Below are 22,853 nucleotides of genomic sequence, written 5' to 3'. Positions count from 1 at the left end.
ATAAATCTAGTATTTTAATACAGATAATAATTGGAATAGTTTTATTTTCGTGTGCTGTATTTTAATATTCGCAATATTGAAATTTTTGAACTTATATTTTTCACGCTTGTGAAAAAAAGGACTCATTACTAGTAAAATTGACCTAATACAAACATTTCTTTTATTTCTTCAATGTTTCCAATTTTTCCGGAAAGAAATAAAAAAAACGTTTTTTTACCAACAGGTTCAAAATTTCCGGAAATTTTATACTAGTTCAGACACACTTGTACTTGGCCCAGCATTAAACTCTGATGTTAGTTCCGACGCAGTTCGCTGCCTGTCTTGTTTTACCAATTTGCTCAACATACAACGTCCGACATATATACGTGGGTTGTGGGCGTTCAAAACCTCGACATTTGGACGTCGTTTCGCCTTGGTTTCTCCACTTGTTGAAGACACTCACTACAGCACCCCTCGAACACCTGACAAGTCCTGCAGTTTCCGAAATTCTCGTGCCGAGTGTTTCTGAATGAGTACTTCCTTCAAAATAATATTAAAAATTATAGAAAAATTTTCGAGACATTCAAGTCGAGTCGAGATTTTTACGAGCTGTCTCCACTCCACTCGTGTCTCGACTCGTCTCGTATTTTACAAAGTGTGTCTCGACTCGAATTCGAGTCGAGTCGAGTCGAGATGCGAGACATGTCTCGACTCGTGCGCATCCCTACCAGGGAGTATTCTGCACCACCTCAATATCCCTAATACTGCCCAACAAATTTCCTCACACACTCCCCTGGGCATAAAAATATTTTCTTTGACTTTGTGTGAAAATGTATGTCATTATTCTGGGTGCACACCTTCTTTTATCTTGAACACCCACTAAGTAAATGATCCTGGCGTTCTTACTGATTATGTGATTCTACCGTGAATACCGAGATGGCATCTAATAAATCAGCCTTATTTGCATATCCTTTCTCTTATTATAGCTATATTAAAAATACAAAACCAGAGGACAAACCTTGCCCTATCCTGCGAAAATTCCGTGTATGAATTTCGTTTCTTTTTCATTAAAAAAAATAAAGGAAAACGAAATGTATACTAGTGCCTACTGAATAAGTGGCTGCTTATGAAAGTTTGTCTTTTAACTCAAATAATCAAATCGAAAATATGTCATCCAAGGGCGCCCATGTTGTGGTTTCCAAGGGGGGCAAGTATAAGTAACGTTTCAAATTTTGCTGTAACTAATGTAAAAATTCTATTGGGTTTTCGATATTCCCAAGTAGAATTTCTTCTTTTTGGGGGGGGGGCGAGCGCCCACCTTGCCTCCCCTGTTGGGCGCCCTTGATGTCATCCATCTTCCATCAGTTCCTTAAGGTTTGTGCTCGATTCATCACCATTTCATTTTGTCTGCGGTCGATAACGATTTCAAGCTGATTATACCTTTCATAAGTAGCTACCTACGATGTTCTCACAAGCGTACATTAGGTTTTCCTGACTTGAATTCTTTTCAAAAAGATATAGCTTTTAAGAAATCTTTGAACCAACGAATTCACATCAATATCCATTTCATTATGTCTTAGAAATATACACTTATGCAAACATGGACTTCACCATTGTATTTCTCGTAAAATTCAAGCTCAATTTGATATATTACATGACCTCTTCGTATTTAATAAAGTTGAGAGAGATACAAGATGGCAGCAATGATAAGCATACCCTCAAATAGATGTCTACTTCCTCCCGTTGTCGGTTAATGTGTTTCCGTTTTTCATCAATTTACCTGTTTTACAAATAAAATGAAATTTTCAAACTTGAAACATATTGTTATGGCTTGTTTCGATCAATCAGATTTTTGCCCACTGTGGCCGTCTTTATGGATGAAAGCATTTTAAATTTTGCTTACGCTCTTTTCTTGATATTCCACACTTCTCTGCCAAGTTTAGTCAGGAAATTAGATTTCGACATCGATAGGTTTACTTGTAGGAGAAGAAAACTGGTGGAGAAGAAAATGAAATACTGGTACCAGGGGCGTAACTACTATAGCGCGAAACCGACACTTCCAAGGGAGCGCATAAGAGTTTAGAATTCTGTGTTTGATCTAACAAGGCTTTTAATTGTGAAATATAAGTCATTGGCGTCTACCTTTTCATAATTTATTACCGAGTATTTGTTGTTTCTGACACCCCCTGTCTCTGTCAGCTCTACGGATAGGTCGTTCTCAAAATCGAAATCAATAAAAAGAAACGATATGGGAAGCACAATGGTCAAAAATAAATTAAGTAATCTAACACTGTTCCCAATAAATGCGGACGAAGCTGAAAACATGGATATACGGGAGTTAGTAAAGGATTTTGCTGACAAGAAAGCAAGAAGGACACCATTCAATTGATTCCCGCTACTCTTCATGAAGACTGACTTCACTGACTGCAAACAGCTAAGTCCAGCTTCCATTCTGAAGCTTATTGAATAAATTATAACTACCCAAATAAATAAATAAAAAAGTAATTATTACGCATCTGAGTTGTGTCTTGTATGACGTTCACCTTCCCTGGATTGAGGTGTGTCCAAATGCATTGCAAGTTTAACCAGTCACAAGTCTGTTTGGGCCCCCACAGAAATGGGTCTGGCAACCCACAAAACATTCGTGCACTCCCCTATCATGTCGGAACGCTGAACTCAAAAGGGGTAGTGTGTGAAAATTTTGAATAATTCCGCACAACGACGGAAAGGAAAGAACAAAATTTGGAAAGGTTGTTATGTCTACTTTTGGGTTCCCCTCAAACGTTATCTGTACCATTTAACTTTCTGTTAACCTTTTCTCTGTAATCACTACAAACCCTTGTTTACTGAATCTACCCTTCTACTACTTCTATTCAAACATATCTTGATTTCCCTAAATTACTGGTTTTTCACTTTATCTGTTTGAAATAAAAAAAGTATTTTGATTGTTATTAATTTAATTGATGTTTTAGGATATAAAATTAATGCGTACAATTATGTTACATTTCTTTGGTTATTATATATTGCATGTTCACCTTCTCTCTTGGCATTACATTTAATATATTAAATCCGACAAAGCGTATTTTACCGTAAAAATCAAAGCATTCATCACCACAAATGTTTACTTAAAATTTTACAAATTAACTTTGTCACTACGTCACCGCTAATTATTTCCATTACGAATTAGTATGCATTAGCAACAAACTTTCAGTATATATCTGCAATGCAGGGAATTTGACATCCTGTTCCTTCATTTTTGTGTGTTGCATTACTTCTTTTACACAAATTATACGAGTATTCTAGTCATTACGAATTTCTTAAGCAGGAATACTAAACTGCTATACAAATATTTATTACATATCAGCTGATAATCAGCACACATCAACATTATATTTTTACCCTAATTTAACCTAAACTTAAGCTACACACAAGTACGGTTTATACATAAACAAAACAAAAAAAATCACATTATATGTATCTGCACATATTAGCTGGTGAGGACGTCTCGGAAAAAGTGAACAGGTATATTTACTCTGGCTAGGTCCTATTACTTTCTCTAATTTAGCTTTCAAAATTCTTTTAAGGTGAACAGCAAAACTTTGATTTTTTTTTTAATGAATGAATATAAGAGACGAGATGCGAGCCCCGTACCATCAGTGAACTGGTGCAACTGTACACACAAATACATATCTTTCCATTTCTTTTGATAATGTATAAAATAATAATGAAAAAATGAACTATAGCATTTCAGAACACGTTACTACCGAATTCTCATTTTAATCTGTATGTATGATTACGATACTACATGGTTAATTTTGTATGTATTTCTTATTTTTTTAAAAAATCTAATGTTATGCAAGCCTAAAATGTGGTATAGAAATTTTCTATATGGATTTATTTATTCTCTACATCGCATATTGAGACGAAAGATACTAAAGATACTACTAAAATCGTACATGATAGATAATTCTGTAAATCCCCTTTTTCCAAAGAGAAGCTGTTTGTTTACATGTGCGTGCTCGGAAAAGCAGCTCTATAGGGAACAAAGAAATTACTCTTGTCTTCTTCACCATCATCGGTGTTCCTTATACAGCATCAGCTATTATAAGCTAGTATGCTATAAATGTAAGTTGTGTGTTTATTTAGTAAATCCGTGAATTCTTTATCATGGTTGAATGATAATTTTTTGAAGCTATATTGCTTATGCTGATGGAAGAGGTTTTTATTTTATTTATTTATTTTCCAAATTGCCCATGTCCAAATTTAACTTGGTTTCTAATTCCTGCTGTATTGATTGCATTTTTCTTGATCATAATATAGCTTCGTTGACTTTAAGTTTCTATAAATATGTCTTCTTCTTTTTTTTTAACTAATCTTTTATTGTAATTCTTCCTTTTGAATTGTTATGTTAATTTTAATTAATTCTTGTTGATTCCTATATGTTTATGCCTGTAGAGTTGATAGTATGAAGTGATTTTATATATATATATATATATATATATATATATATATATATATATTGATACCAGTTTCTATCAAGAATTTTATAATCATTTTTATTGAATTCCAATTATGAGATGCCAATATAAATTTATATGAAATTGGAGTATTTTCATGAGCTTTGATCAAAATTTCATATAGGTTTTTCTTAGATTTTGGTACAATTCACATTCAAATAATATATGGTTCAGAGTTCCAATACCTTTGTCGCACCAACAGTGGTAGGTTTCCTTTTTTTTGATTTGATATAATTTGTATGGAGTCAAAGCAGTACCAAATAGTAATCTATAGTATATAATAACTTCTCTTCTAGACCAGGTTTGTAGAGTTTGATAGAAATTTTTATTTCTGTTATAATGTATACTCCAATATAGCTTTCCTGGAGGATTTGTATGTTGAGTTTTGTAACTTTGAATTTCATTTTCTACTATGCTTTTTAATTCTGAATTTAGGTTTTGAGGACTGATTTTTAGTGATATTCTGTTTCCTTCTGTACATGATTTCTTAGCGGCTAGGTCTATTATATCGCTATTTTTTATGTTTACATGTGATCTTATAAATAAAAAACGTATTGAGTAGTTCTCTTTAATCAAGGATGAATAAAGATATTTTATATTGAGAATAATCCATGAAACTTTATAATTCTAGTGAGTATTACCTAGAGCGTTGATTACACTTAAGGAGTTCGTGCATATTATTGCTTTGCGTATATGGTTTTTTTTAATGTATAGTAGAGCTTGTCGTATGGCGAATGCTTCTCCATCAAAAATTGTCAAATATTTTGGAAGTTGAAACTTTTGAGTAATCTTTCTTTCTTCTACGTAAATAGCTGCACCTACATTCGTATTTTCAAATTTTGAGGCATCTGTATAAATTAGTGAATGTTCTTTACCATATTTTTCTATATAATATTCCCAAATATTTTGGTAAATACTATTTTGTATTCCCACATTTCTAAAATTGTAGTATGGCGGAATTATCGATTTTATTTGAACCAAATTTATTGAGTATTTCCATGCATAGCATGGGATTGATGGTATTTTATGAATTATCAGATCATATTTTTGTAATTTAATGTATGACATTAAAATCCATGGTTTGTTCTTCTTGTAAGGCGTGTTAGTTTTTCTTAGTATCATATTTATTTTTTGTAAGTTTGCTATGAGAGATGATCTTGATTTACTAAAGCTTTTTATAATAAATTTATCTGATATCTTGGAAGTTTCTATTGAAAAATTAGTATATTTGGATTCATTTAATATCGCCAATTTTGGGCAGTATGAGGGTTGTGAAAAGATGATTTTTGCTATGTTGTATACAATTTGGTCCACTTTGTTATTTATTTTATTGTTGTTGTGAAGGAAGATGCTCCCATACAATAATTTTGCTTGGCTAGTTTGTTTCATTATTGTTATTAATGTTATTGGGTTAATCCCCCATTTTTTCGCTGAAAGGCATCTAAATAATTGCGATTGTTTTTCTCTATTTCTTGTTAACTGAGAAATATGTTGATTCCAGTTTAGCTTTCTGTCTAAATACATTCCTAAATATTTGATATAAGGTTCTGACTTTAATTTTATATTATTGTATGATATTTCCCTTTGTACATTATGTCTTTTTCTAGTGAATATGATAAATTTGGTTTTATTCCAGTTAAGATCGAAACCATTATTTTTCATCCATGAAACCAAGTATGTAATGTTGAATTCTAGTGTATTTATTCCATTGTCTATTGAGGAATTGAGATTATATAAAATTACGTCATCAGCAAATGATATTATTTTACTATCCTTCCAATTATGTTTTATTAAATCGAGTACATATATGTTAAATAATACTGGACTTAGTTTGCTGCCTTGCAACAATCCTAAGGAAGTTTCTCTAGGTTCCGAATACGTATTATTAAGTTTGATGAATACTTTTCTATTTATGAGAGAATTGTGAATTATACGAATTATTTTTTCTGGAATTTTTAGGTTTGCCATTTTTCCTATGAGAATGTCCAATATTACATTGTCATACGCTCCTTTTATATCAAATGAAATTGTTAACATTGACCTCCTGGTAATGAAAGCTTTATAAATATCTGATGTAATTAAAGCTAATGCATCATATGTTGATTGATTTTTTCTAAAACCAATTATATTATACGGGAAAATTTGGTAATATTCTAGAAACCAATTTAATCTATTTAGAATTAAATTTTCAAAGATTTTATAAGCACATGGAAGTAGCGAAATTGGTCGAAGGTTGTCTGCAGAATATGGAGACGCTTGTGATTTGGGAATAGGTATAATTAATACCTTTATCCATTCTGGTGGAATATTACCTGTATTCCATATTTGGTTATAGTATTTTAGGAGTAATTGCTGTCCTTTTAGTGGCAAAATTTTATAGTGTTTATAACCAATTCCGTCAATTCCAGGTGTTGTGTTTCGATGAATGTTATTGAGTACTAATTGTAATTCTTTCATATTGAATTCTGAGTTTAAGTCTGATGAATTATTGCTAAATAGTAATTTTGTTAACCCAAGACGATTATTATTTGCTGAGCATGGAGTTAGTTTTTGATGGAATAATTCTAGCCAGTCTAAATCTTGTAGATGTAACGGTGAATCTTGTTTTGAATGATAATTTTGAAATTTTCTCCAGAATGACCAGATTTTATATGTCGAAGTGCGTTCCGATAAAGAATCACAAAAAGATTGCCAATTTTGATTAATAATTTTCCTTAGTTCAGCCTTCTGTTGTTGATACTCGATGAATGTTGTTTTATTCCTGTTATTGAGAAAGTTCTTATAAGCTAGGTGACAAGCATTGGCATATTTCTGGCATATTTGGTTCCACCATATGGGTTTTTTCTTATTATATGCTTTATATAAGCCTATATTCTCTTTATTTTTATTTATTTGTTTATTTAATTCCGTTACTGAATTCTTTATAAGTTTGAAGATACTCTGAGGGGGTGATGAATTTAATATTTTCCTTTCTATTAATTCTTGATACTCGTTCACATTGAAAATTGTTTGTACATGCTGCAATTTGGAATTAAAGTTTTTAGTCATTTGTTGCGAAGATGAATCCAAATTTTTGATGAAATGTGTTTTAAATATGATCGGTAAATGGTCACTGTTGTAAGGGTGATGTTAAGTGCGCCAATCTGTTTCAATATAATAAGTATATTTAGTTAGTGTTAAATCCGGTGCACTATAAGAATTTATGCTGATTCTAGTGGGAGATCCATCATTGAGATAAATGTAGTTCGAATTAGTTAAAGATTTTAGCAAATCATTACCAGATTTGTCATTTTTATTAGCTCCTCATAGTTTTGAGTTGGCATTGAAATCTCCTATAATATAATCTATGTTATGATTTGAGTTTAATAATTCATCCCAAATTTTTTGATTAGTTTGAATTTTTGGAGGAATATATAAATTAATCAATTTAATATTCTGAACTTTTATTCCTAGGGTTTGAATGTGGGGATGAAAATGACTGAAATCTATCGAAAAAGATTGATACTTAATATTTCTTTTAATACAGATAGAAATTCCTCCGTATTCATCATGTCTTATTTGATTGATGCAAGTATATTCTTTCAATTTTAAAGGTATCCTAAAATTTAACCATGTTTCCTGAAGGAATATTATATCCGGTGAAAAAATATTAATTAAAAATTGCAAATAATATAATTTTCCATATATACTCTGAATATTCCATTGAAGGATAGTGTATCGTTTATATGCATTTTTATCCCTAGTAGAGTCTATTGTAGGCATGATTGAATATTTGATAAGATTATTTCTAGTTGTGGATTTGGACTATTATCCAGAGTATTTGTAAAAAATGGCACTAAGCATTTTTTTTATTGCTTCCATGATCTTGTAGTTGTTTGGATTGGATCGTTCCTGTAGTCTTTGATCCAGCTTAGTATTTTGTGATGATGTAAATTGTTTACTTTGATTCAATTGTAGCTGATTTATCGAATGGTTCGGCTTAGGAGTTAATCTCTCATTTGATTCTAATTGGTAGGAGTCTTTCTCCATTGAAATTTGTTTTTGCTTTTGAGTATTATGATATCCTACAGATTTTCGTTTGAAATGACTGTCTTCTTTAGTAGTGTTTGAGTTCAGAAATGATTCTTGCATGTCAAGTTTTGGGTAAGAATATACAATTTTGCTATTATTTGATTGGAATGTTGAACTTTTCTGGGAGTTTTTACGTGAATTAGAGAAATACTCTTGGAAATGAATTTGCATCTGATCTAGTGTATGTGTTGTCAATCTGACTACGTCTTCTTTTTTCCGGAGGAATTTCCAAAGTTTCTAAATGAGGAGTAACTAGTGGGGGCATGTTCTCAAATATTACCGCTGAGGCATAGGTTTTGGTAGGTGATGTGAAATTAGTATTGGGTTGTATCTGACTACCTCTCGTTGAATTTCTGCCCATCAATTGTGTTATAGATTCATTTCTGTCTTTCTTGCCTAGTATTAAGTTGGCCTCATTAAAAGATAATTTATCTCTGGCCATCAGTTCCATTATTTTTTGTTGACGAATGCGTTTTGGACATTGAGGATAATTTGCTGCATGTTCATTACCACAATTGACGCACTGCAAGGGATTATTACAGGTTTCCGGTGGATGATTACCTCCACATTTAATACAGGTGAATTTTTTGAGACGGCAACTGGTCCGCCTATGCCCAAATTTATTGCATCCATTTACACATTGACGTATTGTTGGTATGTAAGTATAAACTATTCTCTTTATGTAGTATAATTTAATTTCAGCAGGAAGTGATTGTGAATCAAATGTAAGAATTATGGTTGAGGTTGGTTGTAGTTGTGATTGATCAGTTCTCCTATAAATTCTACGCGCAGAAGTTACTGATACATCACATTTGATGTCATTGAGAAGATCTCCAATTTCAATTTCTGGATCTACTCCCTTTATAACTCCTGTAGAATAAATAACGTGATATGGTATGTAAGCGTCCCAATCATTTGTTTGAGTATTTCGTGTTCTAGAAAATTATTAGCTTCTTCCCCTGATCTGAACTGTACTTTAAGAAGATTTCTACCTATATTATCTAATTCCTCAATTCCTGGTATTTCTGCCAGAGATAATTTCCTACTAATACCCATGATATGTTTTTTCCCAATGTCATCTTTAGTTGACTTTAAGAAGACATAATACGGTGCTAAGTGATGCGGTTGATATTTTACTTTTTCTAATTGGAAAGAATTATTGTTAGTAATGAAAGCACTTTTACGGCTGTTAATAGCCGAAGTCGAAGTCGATGCTATGTTTGTATTGTTTGAGATTGGTATAACTACGTTATTATCTATATTGGTTTCCGTACTTGGTGAATTATTTTCAATTTCCATGGTTTCTGAGGATTGATTCCCCTCATTAATGTCTTTGCTTGGTTCATCCATTTTCTTTACATGTATAGATTGATACCGTATCTATACATTTTTATTGTAAACCTTGCAAATATAAACTTATACACTAACACAAATATTATTAACACTAAACATTAAACAAACAACGAACAAAGTAAAATTCTTGTGACACTCAGAAATAAAATGGCAGATGGAGTAAAATAATATATGGAATCGTCTCACCCGCTTTTCCAGAAAGTTACAGATTTCTCAAATCGAGCACACTTATTGTTTTTTTTTTTTTTTTGTCTCTAATTATCAGTTTTTGTGATTTATTTTACTGTATCACACCTAGGTGCAATTGTAAAGTTTGTTATTATTTTATTAAGAGCACTGAGTATATAATCTTTAAAGCTTGTACATTTTTTCCACACGGATTAATTCCACCTTGATAAACACTTCCACCATATTTTTCCATGTCCCAGTACACCTGTCAAGAAATTACTCAGACATATAGCAATTGGATACCATCGCTATAATTTTCACTACTTAATCGTAACTGCCACCCAAATTGTAATATGCAAGGAAATCACTTTTGATCACTAACCGGACGCATCTTCAAAACATTCAACATACTTACTATCTCCAGATTATGGAGGGTATTTCGAGACTAATCACACCAAAAGAAAGGTCTGGGTTCAATTCTTCCCGCTTGACGTCGAACCTGGACAATAGGACGACACGGCCTCACAGAGTTTCAGCAAGCGTACATAAAGTCAAGATATCAACTTCCACCATATTTCTGATATGGTTACTTATTTTTCCGATTGGCTGGTCCGCAAATGTTCTCAGCTCTCAAAAATTGCGCTGTTGGGATCCAGCGACAGCACCAAACAAAATTTTAATGCTCCATGTCGTACATAGCGTTGAGGCACGCTATTCCAATTTTATCCCTTTTTCGTTCCGTTACTCTGCTTTTTATGCTGTTTTATAACTAATTTCAACGTTCACCACTTTGGCTCCTTTTCTAAACTAGTCTTTCCACTTAAATAATCCAAAAACTTTTATAATTTGCCGAAAAAGATTCACAATGATAAAACCATGTCATCCACTATGGATGCTGCTTTAAAAGACATCTTGCTCACAAAAAGATTACGGGGATTGGCTGATAAATCTCGACAACAATAAAATGAGCAAATCGTGATTTAAAATGAAAAGTGCCGACCAATTAACTTTTGACACCTGATAACTCTTCTTTTACATCAGATGATGCATGAAGAAGAAAGCAATGTTTGGTCTAAAGGAATATTTGAAAATTAATGTTAAAGATGGCCGAAAATATAGAATTTAGAAATTACTAAAATTTACGAAGTAAATTATAAAATTTTTATAGATGACTTCTAACTGCAAAAAAAAAAATCGATAGGAAAATGTTCTAAAGACATTAAAAATACTGAAATACGAATTTTTATCACGAGAAAATCATAAAACACAGGAAAACATACATAATGACACAAAAATTAATATACTACAATTCACGGCCTAACCTAACCTAACAACAATTTTTTTCTTGACACTAAATACGACCAAATCAAAAATTACACCAGAAAATACACTTCTACCTACAGCCCTAATTTTTATATTATATAGGGTGATCCAGATTTTACCGCAATATGATACCTGACATATTGGGAGGTGTCAAAATTATATGTATAACAAACTGGTTTCCATTTATAAACATTTAGGCCTAGTAGTTGCATGCATTTAACTCCTTATTCACACACACAAGGAAGTATGGTGATTTATTATGTTATCTATCAATCCACAAAGGAAGTTAAGGCGGAGGCCCTGGTTATTCTCTAGCGGGGGTCTCATAAAACGTAGTTACGCCACTGACTGGTACACAGAACCTTCTTGAAAAATTGCGAGTCACAAGAGTGAAATGTGTATTTTAAAATGCATTCACTGTCTGCATTTCCATTTGAGTTATGTCTGCATTTCCATTTGCTTATTATATATATATGTTCTACAGACGTTGGTGCCCCGTAAAATATTCCCAATCGGGCCTTGCACCACCTAAGGCCGGCTCTGATCATAAAATAATCTATCTAGTTGTTTGCTTTTGTCCTGCCCCTGGAAATTTGAAGTGCGCTTTTGTCCGTTAGGTTTTTTGTCGGTGGAATTTTGTCCTACTTTCGGTCCCGATATTCTTTGCTGGGTCGTAAAACTAATCCGCTCGTGCAGATGTGAGCAGGAGACACTGAAAAAATTGTAGTTTTTCGTATCGATTTCTTCTAAAGGCTTGTTGTAAGTTCGCTCCCAGTTGGTGAACAGATGCCAAGAAAATTAGATGGCATTAGGATAGTATTGCCACGAAGATTTGTGATGTTGAAGTGTTGTAGCAATTTTAATCTGCACGAAATTATTAAACATGAAATACGGATTGACATAAGTAGAGGAAAACAGGGGGTTATCGAATATCATTTACATATGTGAAAATAACTGTCCGAGGATAAATGTTAATCAAATAGTATATAGTATATAGGCTTGAAAGATTTTTAATGAGGACTATAATATAACAATTAGAAGTTCCTAGCAGACGTAAGAAGAACATAAAAATAAAGAGACTAAATCAAGAAAAAATGTACAGGTTATGAAATAGGGGTCTTTATATGGAATAGTAGCGAAGTCCATCAGAAATTGTCTTCCAAGGAGGAAAATGTGTTTCTAGGAAAAGTACATATACATTGTGCATGGTTTCGCAACTCGCATACTCTTCACATTGCCATTTGTGTAATTCGCATATATACACGTCCTTATCGGACCTAGAGCACTCTTCATGTGTCCACATTGTGCAAATCAGACACTTAACCCACACTTCTCCACGGACATCGTCCGAAAATTTACTGTTACAAAAGATACACTTAACATCTCCATCTTCTTGTTGAATGCACGGAACCACGACCTCTTCGGCAGTGGAATCTTGAAAATGCAGTTCATCAGATTCACTATTAGAGTCAGTAGATGAAGATGGTCCTGTTAACCTCTTCGCCTTCTTCGGAGGAGCACGCCTTTTAGAAAGTCATTCAGGGCGACGCTTGGATTCTCGTCTCTCACGCAACGTGCTACGTGTTCCTTGTGTGGCGAAGAAGTAAGAACATAAGCTGAGACCCTTGGGCGTCCACATGTAGATAGTTTCCGTTTCTGTAATGGTGGTAGTGAAATGTCATAGGGAGTGCTAAATGAGTTTGTCGAAGATAACTGTCCTGAAAATAAGAGAGAAACTCTTTCAGCAAAGCAATATATTGTTGAAAGAACTGTTCATGAGCAGTTTTAACGACCAAAAGAATCCAATCTAATCTACCGCTTCTAATAGACTAGTCTATAATCTATTCTATTCATCCAGAAATATGTATAGTAGCTACATACTGTAGAGTTCACATTTTTATTGAAATCCAAGTTAAACTGTGAGACAATTTCGTCCATGGCAATCGCCACTGTTTTGTGATACAAAAAGTTTCTGGGCATGAAGAAAAACAACGCCTATACTAATCAATTACAACTGTAAGTTTCTATGAAATGGTTCGCTGGCGATCTACGTCTAGTGTACTATAGACCCCTATTAGGCCTATATCTAGTCTTTCTCAACTAGACATATACTACTCTACCAAATCTACTAACCTGGAATCGGTTCTACCTCCTCAGGTTCGTCGTCCTAGTGTTCCGAAATATCTTGCAGAAGAAACTTTCGTCCACCGGACGTAAAGTAGATGCAACTTCGTTATCTGCAGAAATGAAATCAGTGGAACCTCTTTTCGTTTGAGCGTAAATTCTAATAAACATTGCACTGATTTAGCTGTAATAGATCTATTCATATATACTATTAGAATATTGATCATATTAATTTCTTAACCGCGGGACGTAAAACTCAAAGATTTCATTTTCATTTTTTAAAAAAAAATTCTTAACAATACAGTACTGGACTCACAAACCTATGCTGGAGGTCTATTATTATGCTGGTCGTTTTCACACAGCTGGGAGAGGACTAGGCATTATGAACAATAGAAATATTCCATAACCACCTCCCATGGCCAACTTGTAAAATACTCAGACATCAAAAAAATCGTGCACAAAGCGACATTTCGTTCTATTCTCTAGAAGCACAACATAAGGAACACACACTACTGTAGAGTTGGGCGTTTAATTTGCAAAATCATAATATGAAATTAGTAATGAAAACTTACCTGCAAAAGTTTTTTGGAGGTGCAAATTTAAAAAAGACGAACTGCAGGAAGTCATCCAGTAGTAACAACTAGCGCAATACTATCACGTCATGCAGCTACTTCGAGAACACAGGTTCGCTTATCCCCGTGAGTGTACAGCTCACAACAGAGGCAATAAGCCACGATTCCATAACCCCACCCCTATTTCATAACCCCCTGTTTCCCTCTATTGAATACTTAACTACATTTCATTAGATTTATAACTACTTATAGAGTATATTGAGAACAAACAACTAAAAAGTATATGTCAATTTTATAATTTCTTTTGTTAATTTGTTGGAGAAACAAAAAAATATTAATGATAATGACATTACTTTGGTGATGTATGTGACTAGTCTCTAGGTCTGTACCTGAAAATATAAAACCTCAATTCATGCGAAAAAAAGAAAGAGAAAATCAAAGGACAAGCAAGCAGTAAACATGTGCTCGATTAAAGTTAGACAGTCAACTTGGACTTAGTGCTGTGACTTTAATTTTAAAATCTCCCGCAAGGGAGATGCATAGATAGATAGAAGTGCACGATTAAAGGAGGTGCGAAACGCAAGGATAAATAAAAATGAAACAAAGTTTGAGTCATTCCGTAATTATTTTCTTGATTTGTGGTGCTAGTAGTTACCCTTATACACAAAACTTATCTAAACTCGTTGTGCAAATATGGACTTTTCCAAATCGCAGTGTTTGCATTGGTACTTTCATCACATCTGATCTCATACTAACTCTTGAGGAGTGTGTGACTGAAGGATCAAATCTTATTGATATAAATCAAATCAAAATTTATCCAGACATAGTAATCACTAATCCTGATGATAAAAATTATAAGCACGAAGGAGTTTTTGACGTTGTTATATTTGGTGCTATCGCTTTATTGAAACTCCTTACGTCTATTAGTATGAAATTACATGTAAAAATCACTTGTGAGACAAATGACTATAACCAGTCGAACCCATTTTTTGTCACTGTTGGTTGGTATAGGCAGAATAGATCGCTATTTCAAATTGTGCCATTTTATCAAACTGTCCAATCAGAATCTTTCAGACATAGTACTAAAGTAAACAACTGTTCAAATTTTAGTCAGCGAAAACATGTGATATGTTACTCTAATTCATACGCATCGTGCATATATGCTCCAGGAGCACCTCTATTAGTTGTGCAATGGTGGAATCCTTATTTGACGGTAGCAATTGCAGGAATAGCCATCACACATGAAAGATGTGGTCAACAAGAAGATGAAAATGCGATATTTTTGAAAATTGGACATTTATATCCATTTTTAAACCGACATATGGACAACAGAAGTCAGTGTTTACACTTAAAACACAATTACAGGTAAATTTAATTACCTAACAGTAAATGCCAATAAAATTAATAATGTTAATTCTTTTCCTAATGAAAGAGTTGTAATTATTGCGTTCTTTGTGTATTGCATATTGTTTCTTATCTGCTTTTCTACTATAGTGAGAGTAATTAATAAACTTTAGTTGTTCGCAAGATATATATTAGTAACTATGGATTTTTAAAAAGTTGTTTTTATTATGGAATGATTACTATTAGCGGACAAACAATGGGCGAAAATTAATTACGGTTCTAAGAGAAAACAACATTTGTTTAATTCTCTGAGAATGAATGTTAGATATAATTAATTGCATCTTGAAAGTTTGTCTTAAGAGAGTTAGTTGGTATTATTGCTTTTATTGTATATTTCATGTTATGTATTATCTGCTTCACTGGCGTCTCTGGCATGCAAAATTTGGGGGGGGGGGACATCAAAGAAAGTGATTTAAATGCTCAACCTGTTTATCAGCTTCGATTCCATTTGTTACCTTTCTGCTTACTTTCACGGACACCCTAAGGTATATCAAGAAATCGATAACAATCGTTTCACAGCCTGAATATTATATTCTAAATAAATATAATTATCATTATTTATATGATATTCTGTCGTTAATAAATAAATTAAATTAGAATAAAATATTGAATATTTTGTATTTCAAAATATTGGGGGGACGCGTCCCCCTCGTCCCAATTGCCAGAGATGCCCGTGATCTGCTTTAATATTGTAGTGTAATTAAGTAAGATTTAATTCGTTCACAATATAATATATGTTAGTAACTATTGATTAAAAAAGTTTTCATTACGGAATGATTATTAACTAATACGCAAGTTAATTTTATTTTTAAAAAATAAACAACAGTGCTTTAATTCTATATGAATGAATGCTATATTTAATTAATAGTTTATCCCTACTGATCGTATTCTAATCAATCGTTGTAATATGTAAAACAAACCAATTTTACGGTCATAAAAGAAATGAATACATATCAGGCAAATCCTGGATTGGATCGTCAATTATAACAACACCACTTTGGGGCATTGAAAAAAAATCAATTCAAACATACGCAAGAAATTTATCAAAAGATTTCAGATTCTTGTTTAGTGGCTAATCGAAATGAAAGAAGACTCAACGTCGTTAACTTAAATTCAACGAAGAAAAAAAATAAGATCAGACTTGCATATGCTTAACTCTATGAGCAGTATTCGAAATTATAAAATCAAATTTATCGTGATTGTTTATTTGTGCCAATCAGTCAACAGTTACATTGTAACAAGTATCAGGAGAAACAGAATAACGTTTGTTAAATATTTGCCTACATCACAGTATGTTCAAACCACTTACGATATTATGTTATTACATTGACTCAATATAAACATTGTATCAATTCTCAAATTTCAATATCTTTCATGATACAGATTCAGTTCGTGATCACTCAAGAACTAACGGTCCATACGCTCTAGTTACTCATTTAACAAAATGACATTATTATTACTAAGATTATTACTAAGTAGACGTTCATTATTTATAACCCTGTCATTAATTTAAATGAGGCGACAACATAAGCCCTACATGACTGCTACTACATTCTCATTATACTTTAAGACAAGTAAGTAGCATATATCAACAGTACATAATACATCTACAAAAAAAATCTACTATTAATGAGATGAGATACTTACAAATGAAAAAAAAATGTTCTACTTCTACTTCTCTATGACAGGGTTTACATATCTTATGAGAGATTAGAACGTCATTATCAACATTATTATCAATTTTAACTTCACAATATAATGTCATTAATTCTTAAGAGCAATGGACACATGATAAATTTCAAATTGTGTTTAAGAACGACAAATTGAATAACCATAAGTAAGTATATGTTTATAAATAAAGTCGAACATCAGTCAGCTATATTAACTTCCGATGAGGCAAATATGTAATAAATTTCATAACGCGTTAATGGCACCTTTAAACTAAATATGTGCCCAAAACAGAGTCTTGCACGAAAGCATATTCGAATAATAAAAAAAAACTACAACTTGAGGTTAGCTGAAATCTGCACAGACCGAGTATGCACTCGCATATCATGAGACAACATCAATGGAAAGCGGCACATTTACTAAAATTTCCTAACTTACCAAAAACCCTTTGACATTTAAAAATACAAGTTACATAGACGAAATCACGTTCAGAATGTAATTCCCTAACCTATATAAAGCCATAAACTACGCATTTGAAATACATATTTTCCAAAATATATCATGGGACAAAACAAAAGGACATTATTTAACAGTAAGCACACAAGTTCAATTTACCTAACCTAAGCAAGCAATTGAAATATATAATTTCCAAAATATATCATGGGACAAAACAAAAGGACATTATTTAGCAGTAAGCACACAAGTTCAATTTCCTAACCTAACAATCAAGGTAGATGTATATTATGGGACACGTTCAATTTAAATCTTACCTAACCTAAGTAACCTAAGCACATTATTTAATGGGGCACACGTTCAAAATGACATCTTACAGTGAAAATCTTACTTAATCTAACAATTAAAAGAAATATCTCACAGGGAAAATATTAGAGACACATTAATATCAAGCGGTGCGCTCAAAGTAAAGTTCACCAACAATTTTTCAATTATACGTATCAAATATATTAAATTTAGCGAGTTGATCACATATGCTTATAACATCTTGTTATGAGTGGAAAAACGTGATGAGCTGTCTAAACGCGTAACGCCCTTCGTTTTAATTACACATATTTATTTCGAAGCACTCCATTTGGTAAATTCGTGATTCTGTTTATAATCGAAACAAGAAGAAAACAAAATAAAATGGATGGATATTACCAAGTTAGTGGAGGTTCCTACAAAATAGTCCTCTCGGTCCTTGTCACCTGGATCTCTGGCTTCACAGGATAGACTAGATTGTCAAACCTGTTTATTTACACGTCGAAACTGATCTCCTCGGGTATTAGTCCCACGTCCTATTAAATATGGGACATTGGTTCTATTAGCCGACGAAATGAACTTCAACCACTATACTTCCTGCCCATTACTTTATATCACTCGTAATGGCGGAAGTAATACTCGATGGCTTTTAGCCAAAACTTGTTTTGATGAATTTTACTTCGGTCAGACTCCTCAGTGTTTCCTTTCTTCCAAAATAACTCAGGTTATCCCAATTAACAATTTATACTAGGTTGACTTCCAAAATTTTATACTTTTGATTACGAAATTTCTACGTTTTGAGGAGCCGACCTAAGCCATCGTCTTTATACACTGTAAAACGGCGTTTCACTGCGTCATCATACTCGCGTCACCAGACCTTAATAATAGCGGTTTTAATATTGCATAGTCGACTACGAACAAAAACAAATTTATATTCCTTCTGTTACTATACAAAACTCTAGATAAATAAGCAGTCGTTTTACCTATTAAATAACATCTCCTGAGTATTGGAAGTAATCATGTAATGAAGTTTTTTAAAACTCACCTAGTTAGTTCTTGCAATCGTTGACGTTGCCATCGCAACGATTTTCTCCAATTTGGTTGCGGCATCGCCATTTTGACGATGTTAGGTTCACGTATAGCGATTCAAATGCCCTCTTGCGGTCGTAACCGAAATGATCGCTATGTTCTTAACAAAAGAACGACGTAAAGCAACAGAGCGAAATAGCATGAGAAGTTAAATTTTCTTACAATCGTAGTTCTGGATTGATATTTCTATGAGGTAAAGTAAATTGAGGTAGAGTAAAAGTGTAAATTAAATTTCACTATATTAAGCTATAACATGAGTGGAATTATTACAGTAACGCGAAACAATTATAGAAAGAAACAGTTCGAAATTTTCGTGGTAAATTATTGGTGTGTTTGCGTATCTCATATCAAATTAATCACATTTGTGCCATTTATTTTATTGGCAACGGAAATAAATTAACATTAGAACAAATCTTTAAAAGCACTAGGGTGCAGTATTACAATACAAGAACCAACTTTAACGCAACACAACAACCGGTAAACATTACAATACGGGAGCCAACCTAAATATAATGACGCGTCTGAGAATAAGTGAAACGGTTGGTCGAAATTAGGTTGACTGAGCGCTGGAGGCTCACTCAAGAATTCTCTCAATTGTTGAAATCTATTCAACAATTCCTCAGTTAGACAATATTTCTTGTCTTTCTTTAACAAATCGAAAAATGACGCTGTTAGAGCGGCGAACTGAGGAATAAATTTCCTTCGCCAAGAAAGAATGCCTAAGAAGGACCTAATTTTTTTTCTTAGTTTTAGTGCAAAATTCCCAAAGGTTAAAAATTTTCAAAAGTTGTTCCAAATGAATAACGGGTTCGTCCAACTTAGAACTAAAGCACATCACAAATCGTAAAGAGAAGCGAACCTATTAATAGTTCAGCCTTCATTTTTAGCTATAATTACCGGTATACTTTAAATGTACACTGGACACAAGTCGAGCTTAGCCGCACGAAAAGAATTTTAAAAAAATTCCAAATATTATAAATGAAGAGATTCAGTTCAGCTCTTGTGTTCAGGATACATTTTATTTATATTTCGATTCGCGGTACTTCCTTCAGAACAAAGTACGTCGATAAATTTTAAACAAGGCAGTACAAAATCACTTCGTCTCGGAATGAATGCATTTTAATTTCAAAATATTATTTCGAGGAGAGAAGTTCAGTCGAGCACTCATCGCTTTCCTTTAATGACAACTGCTCGATCTGTTTTCCCGTATTAAGACCAAAATAGCTAACAAAATGGGAACTTTATTATTATTATTATTGTTACTAACCAGCTTCGCTGCAACAAAGAATACGGCGATATAACGAAGATGTGATCGGAGTCCCTATTAGTACGTTTGAAGGAAAAAAGCACAGGAATCATCATTGGACCCGAACGGAATTAACTGACAGGTAGGTTTATACTGTTAAATTATACATTTCTGATACCACATACTATACTGATACATAAACAATCCTGAATATTCAAAGTTAGTCCTAATAATCCCTTTTCAAAAAGAAAATATTCTTTTCCGCGAGTTTAGCCAATATATTTTTTTTAACTGAAATTATTATTCCCACTAATTAAAGGAATTTGACTCAACTTGCCGTTCTTTTACAAAATTTTCAGTTCTTAGGTTAAATAAAGCCACTAAAAGAGAAGTTTCTAGATCAAGATTCTAAATTCCCATTTTGTTATCGAATATCTATATAATCTTTTACCTCCTACATTATTCACGAAACATCATGAACACAAATTAAACTACTAGAAACACAACAAAAGGAAAAGAAAACAAAAAGTCACGGTTACAAATTCAGTTATAGGAGGAGCTAATACAGGTGGTGATATCTTTGCCTGTCTTATCCTATGGAGTGCCTCTAACCACTTCCAACAGTGTTTTCCGGTTAACGTATGTCTCCGCCCCTGGCTAGAGCAATTCCCTATTAGCCACCTAAACAGCTTCGATCTATTTACATTAGCATCTGTATTAGGTATCCCATTAGGGTTTCTTACATCTTTTCTCCCTTTTCGAAATCTATCCATTCTTTTGTCATCAATATCAAAAGGAGTATCAACATCGTCACTACTTAGTATATGAAGCTTTATATTTTTCACTCGACTACCATTCGCTACCCCATCATACTTCTTTCTTTCATAATAAACATACCTAAAAGAGCTATCGTTAACCTTATCGCGCATTATCTGGGGCTCACATAACAAATATTTATTGACACATATCCTATACCTACTACTAAATACTAAATCTAAATCTACATCTACTTCATCATAATCCTCAGTCTCATTAGTTACATCATCATTAATAACATTTAAATGAGAACTAAGTTCAGGCGCTCCTAATGCAGCCATATTATTTTGTAAATTATTATTTATCTTATCTAAGACATCACAACAATTATTATTTGCTAATTGTAAATCTGTGCCTTCAACACTATCAGTTTCACATAACCCCATAGCTCTGATTTCTAGTTTAGTAGTAGCGAGTTCCGTTACTTCATCATTCTTAACTGTTGATACTGGTGACATCTCCATTCGAAAGACTGACATATTGGACGATAATTCATTTTTCAGCGCTTTTATCTCATATGAATATTCACGCTTAAGCGCTTTCACATCAGAAATTATTTCACCGAATAACTCATCCATAGTACTGACTATGCGTTGTGGGCATGGAACACAAACCCAGCATGAATCTACTTTAATACTTTGTTCAACTCCGGGCTGTGATAGTTTCAAACAGTCAAAGTGAACTTCTTTGCTACAATTCGCACATGCCATCGTTTTCACATTATTTCGATATAAGCTTTCTTGACAATAAACACAAGCTTGAACTTCCTGATCGTCACTGACAGAATCACTTAACATTATCTATTTACATCAAAGCAGTCACGCGTCCAACAACTCATTATCATTATATCCACTCATTGTTTACATTTCATCTCAGTTAGCACACAAAACAGAATACTTTATCAAGTAAACAAATATCCTGAAGCTGAAGTCGCCAATTAAAACAAACCAATTTTACGGTCATAAAAGAAATGAATACATATCAGGCAAATCCTGGATTGGATCGTCAATTATAACAACACCACTTTAGGGCATTGAAAAAAAAATCAATTCAAACATGCGCAACAAATTTATCAAAAGATTTCAGATTCTTGTTTAGTGGCTAATCGAAATGAAAGAAGACTCAACGTCGTTAACTTAAATTCAACGAAGAAAAAAATAAGATCAGACTTGCATATGCTTAACTCTATGAGCAGTATTCGAAATTATAAAATCAAATTTATCGTGATTGTTTATTTGTGCCAATCAGTCAACAGTTACATTGTAACAAGTATCAGGAGAAACAGAATAACGTTTGTTAAATATTTGCCTACATCACAGTATGTTCAAACCACTTACGATATTATGTTATTACATTGACTCAATATAAACATTGTATCAATTCTCAAATTTCAATATCTTTCATGATACAGATTCAGTTCGTGATCACTCAAGAACTAACGGTCCATACGCTCTAGTTACTCATTTAACAAAATGACATTATTATTACTAAGTAGACGTTCATAATTTATAACCCTGTCATTAATTTAAATGAGGCGACAACATAAGCCCTACATGACTGCTACTACATTCTCATTATACTTTAAGACAAGTAAGTAGCATATATCAACAGTACATAATACATCTACAAAAAAAATCTACTATTAATGAGATGAGATACTTACAAATGAAAAAAAAATGTTCTACTTCTACTTCTCTATGACAGGGTTTACATATCTTATGAGAGATTAGAACGTCATTATCAACATTATTATCAATTTTAACTTCA

General features: G+C 32.9%; 2 protein-coding genes across 4 annotated transcripts in view; both read left to right on the top strand.

Annotated features, from left to right (window-relative positions):
- LOC145664959 (sodium-independent sulfate anion transporter-like) overlaps positions 1-22,853 on the top strand; it is a 398,697-nt gene that overhangs the window by 193,730 nt on the left and 182,114 nt on the right. The window lies entirely within an intron of this gene.
- Positions 14,544-22,853, top strand: part of LOC145664955 (uncharacterized) — a 28,138-nt gene continuing 19,828 nt past the window's right edge. For both annotated transcript variants that reach the window (XM_081732090.1, XM_081732091.1), the window contains exon 1: positions 14,544-15,472. In XM_081732090.1, the coding sequence (XP_081588216.1) occupies positions 14,703-15,472 (770 nt within the window). In that variant the 5' untranslated portion in view covers positions 14,544-14,702. The remainder of the gene's footprint in view (positions 15,473-22,853) is intronic.

This window comes from Thermobia domestica, chromosome 11 (genome assembly GCF_964235325.1).
Source record: "Thermobia domestica chromosome 11, izTheDome1.hap1.1, whole genome shotgun sequence".
Classification (NCBI taxonomy): Eukaryota; Metazoa; Arthropoda; class Insecta; order Zygentoma; family Lepismatidae; genus Thermobia; species Thermobia domestica.
Note: the sequence above shows the minus strand (reverse complement) of the source record. Positions and strands in the feature narration are given on the sequence as shown.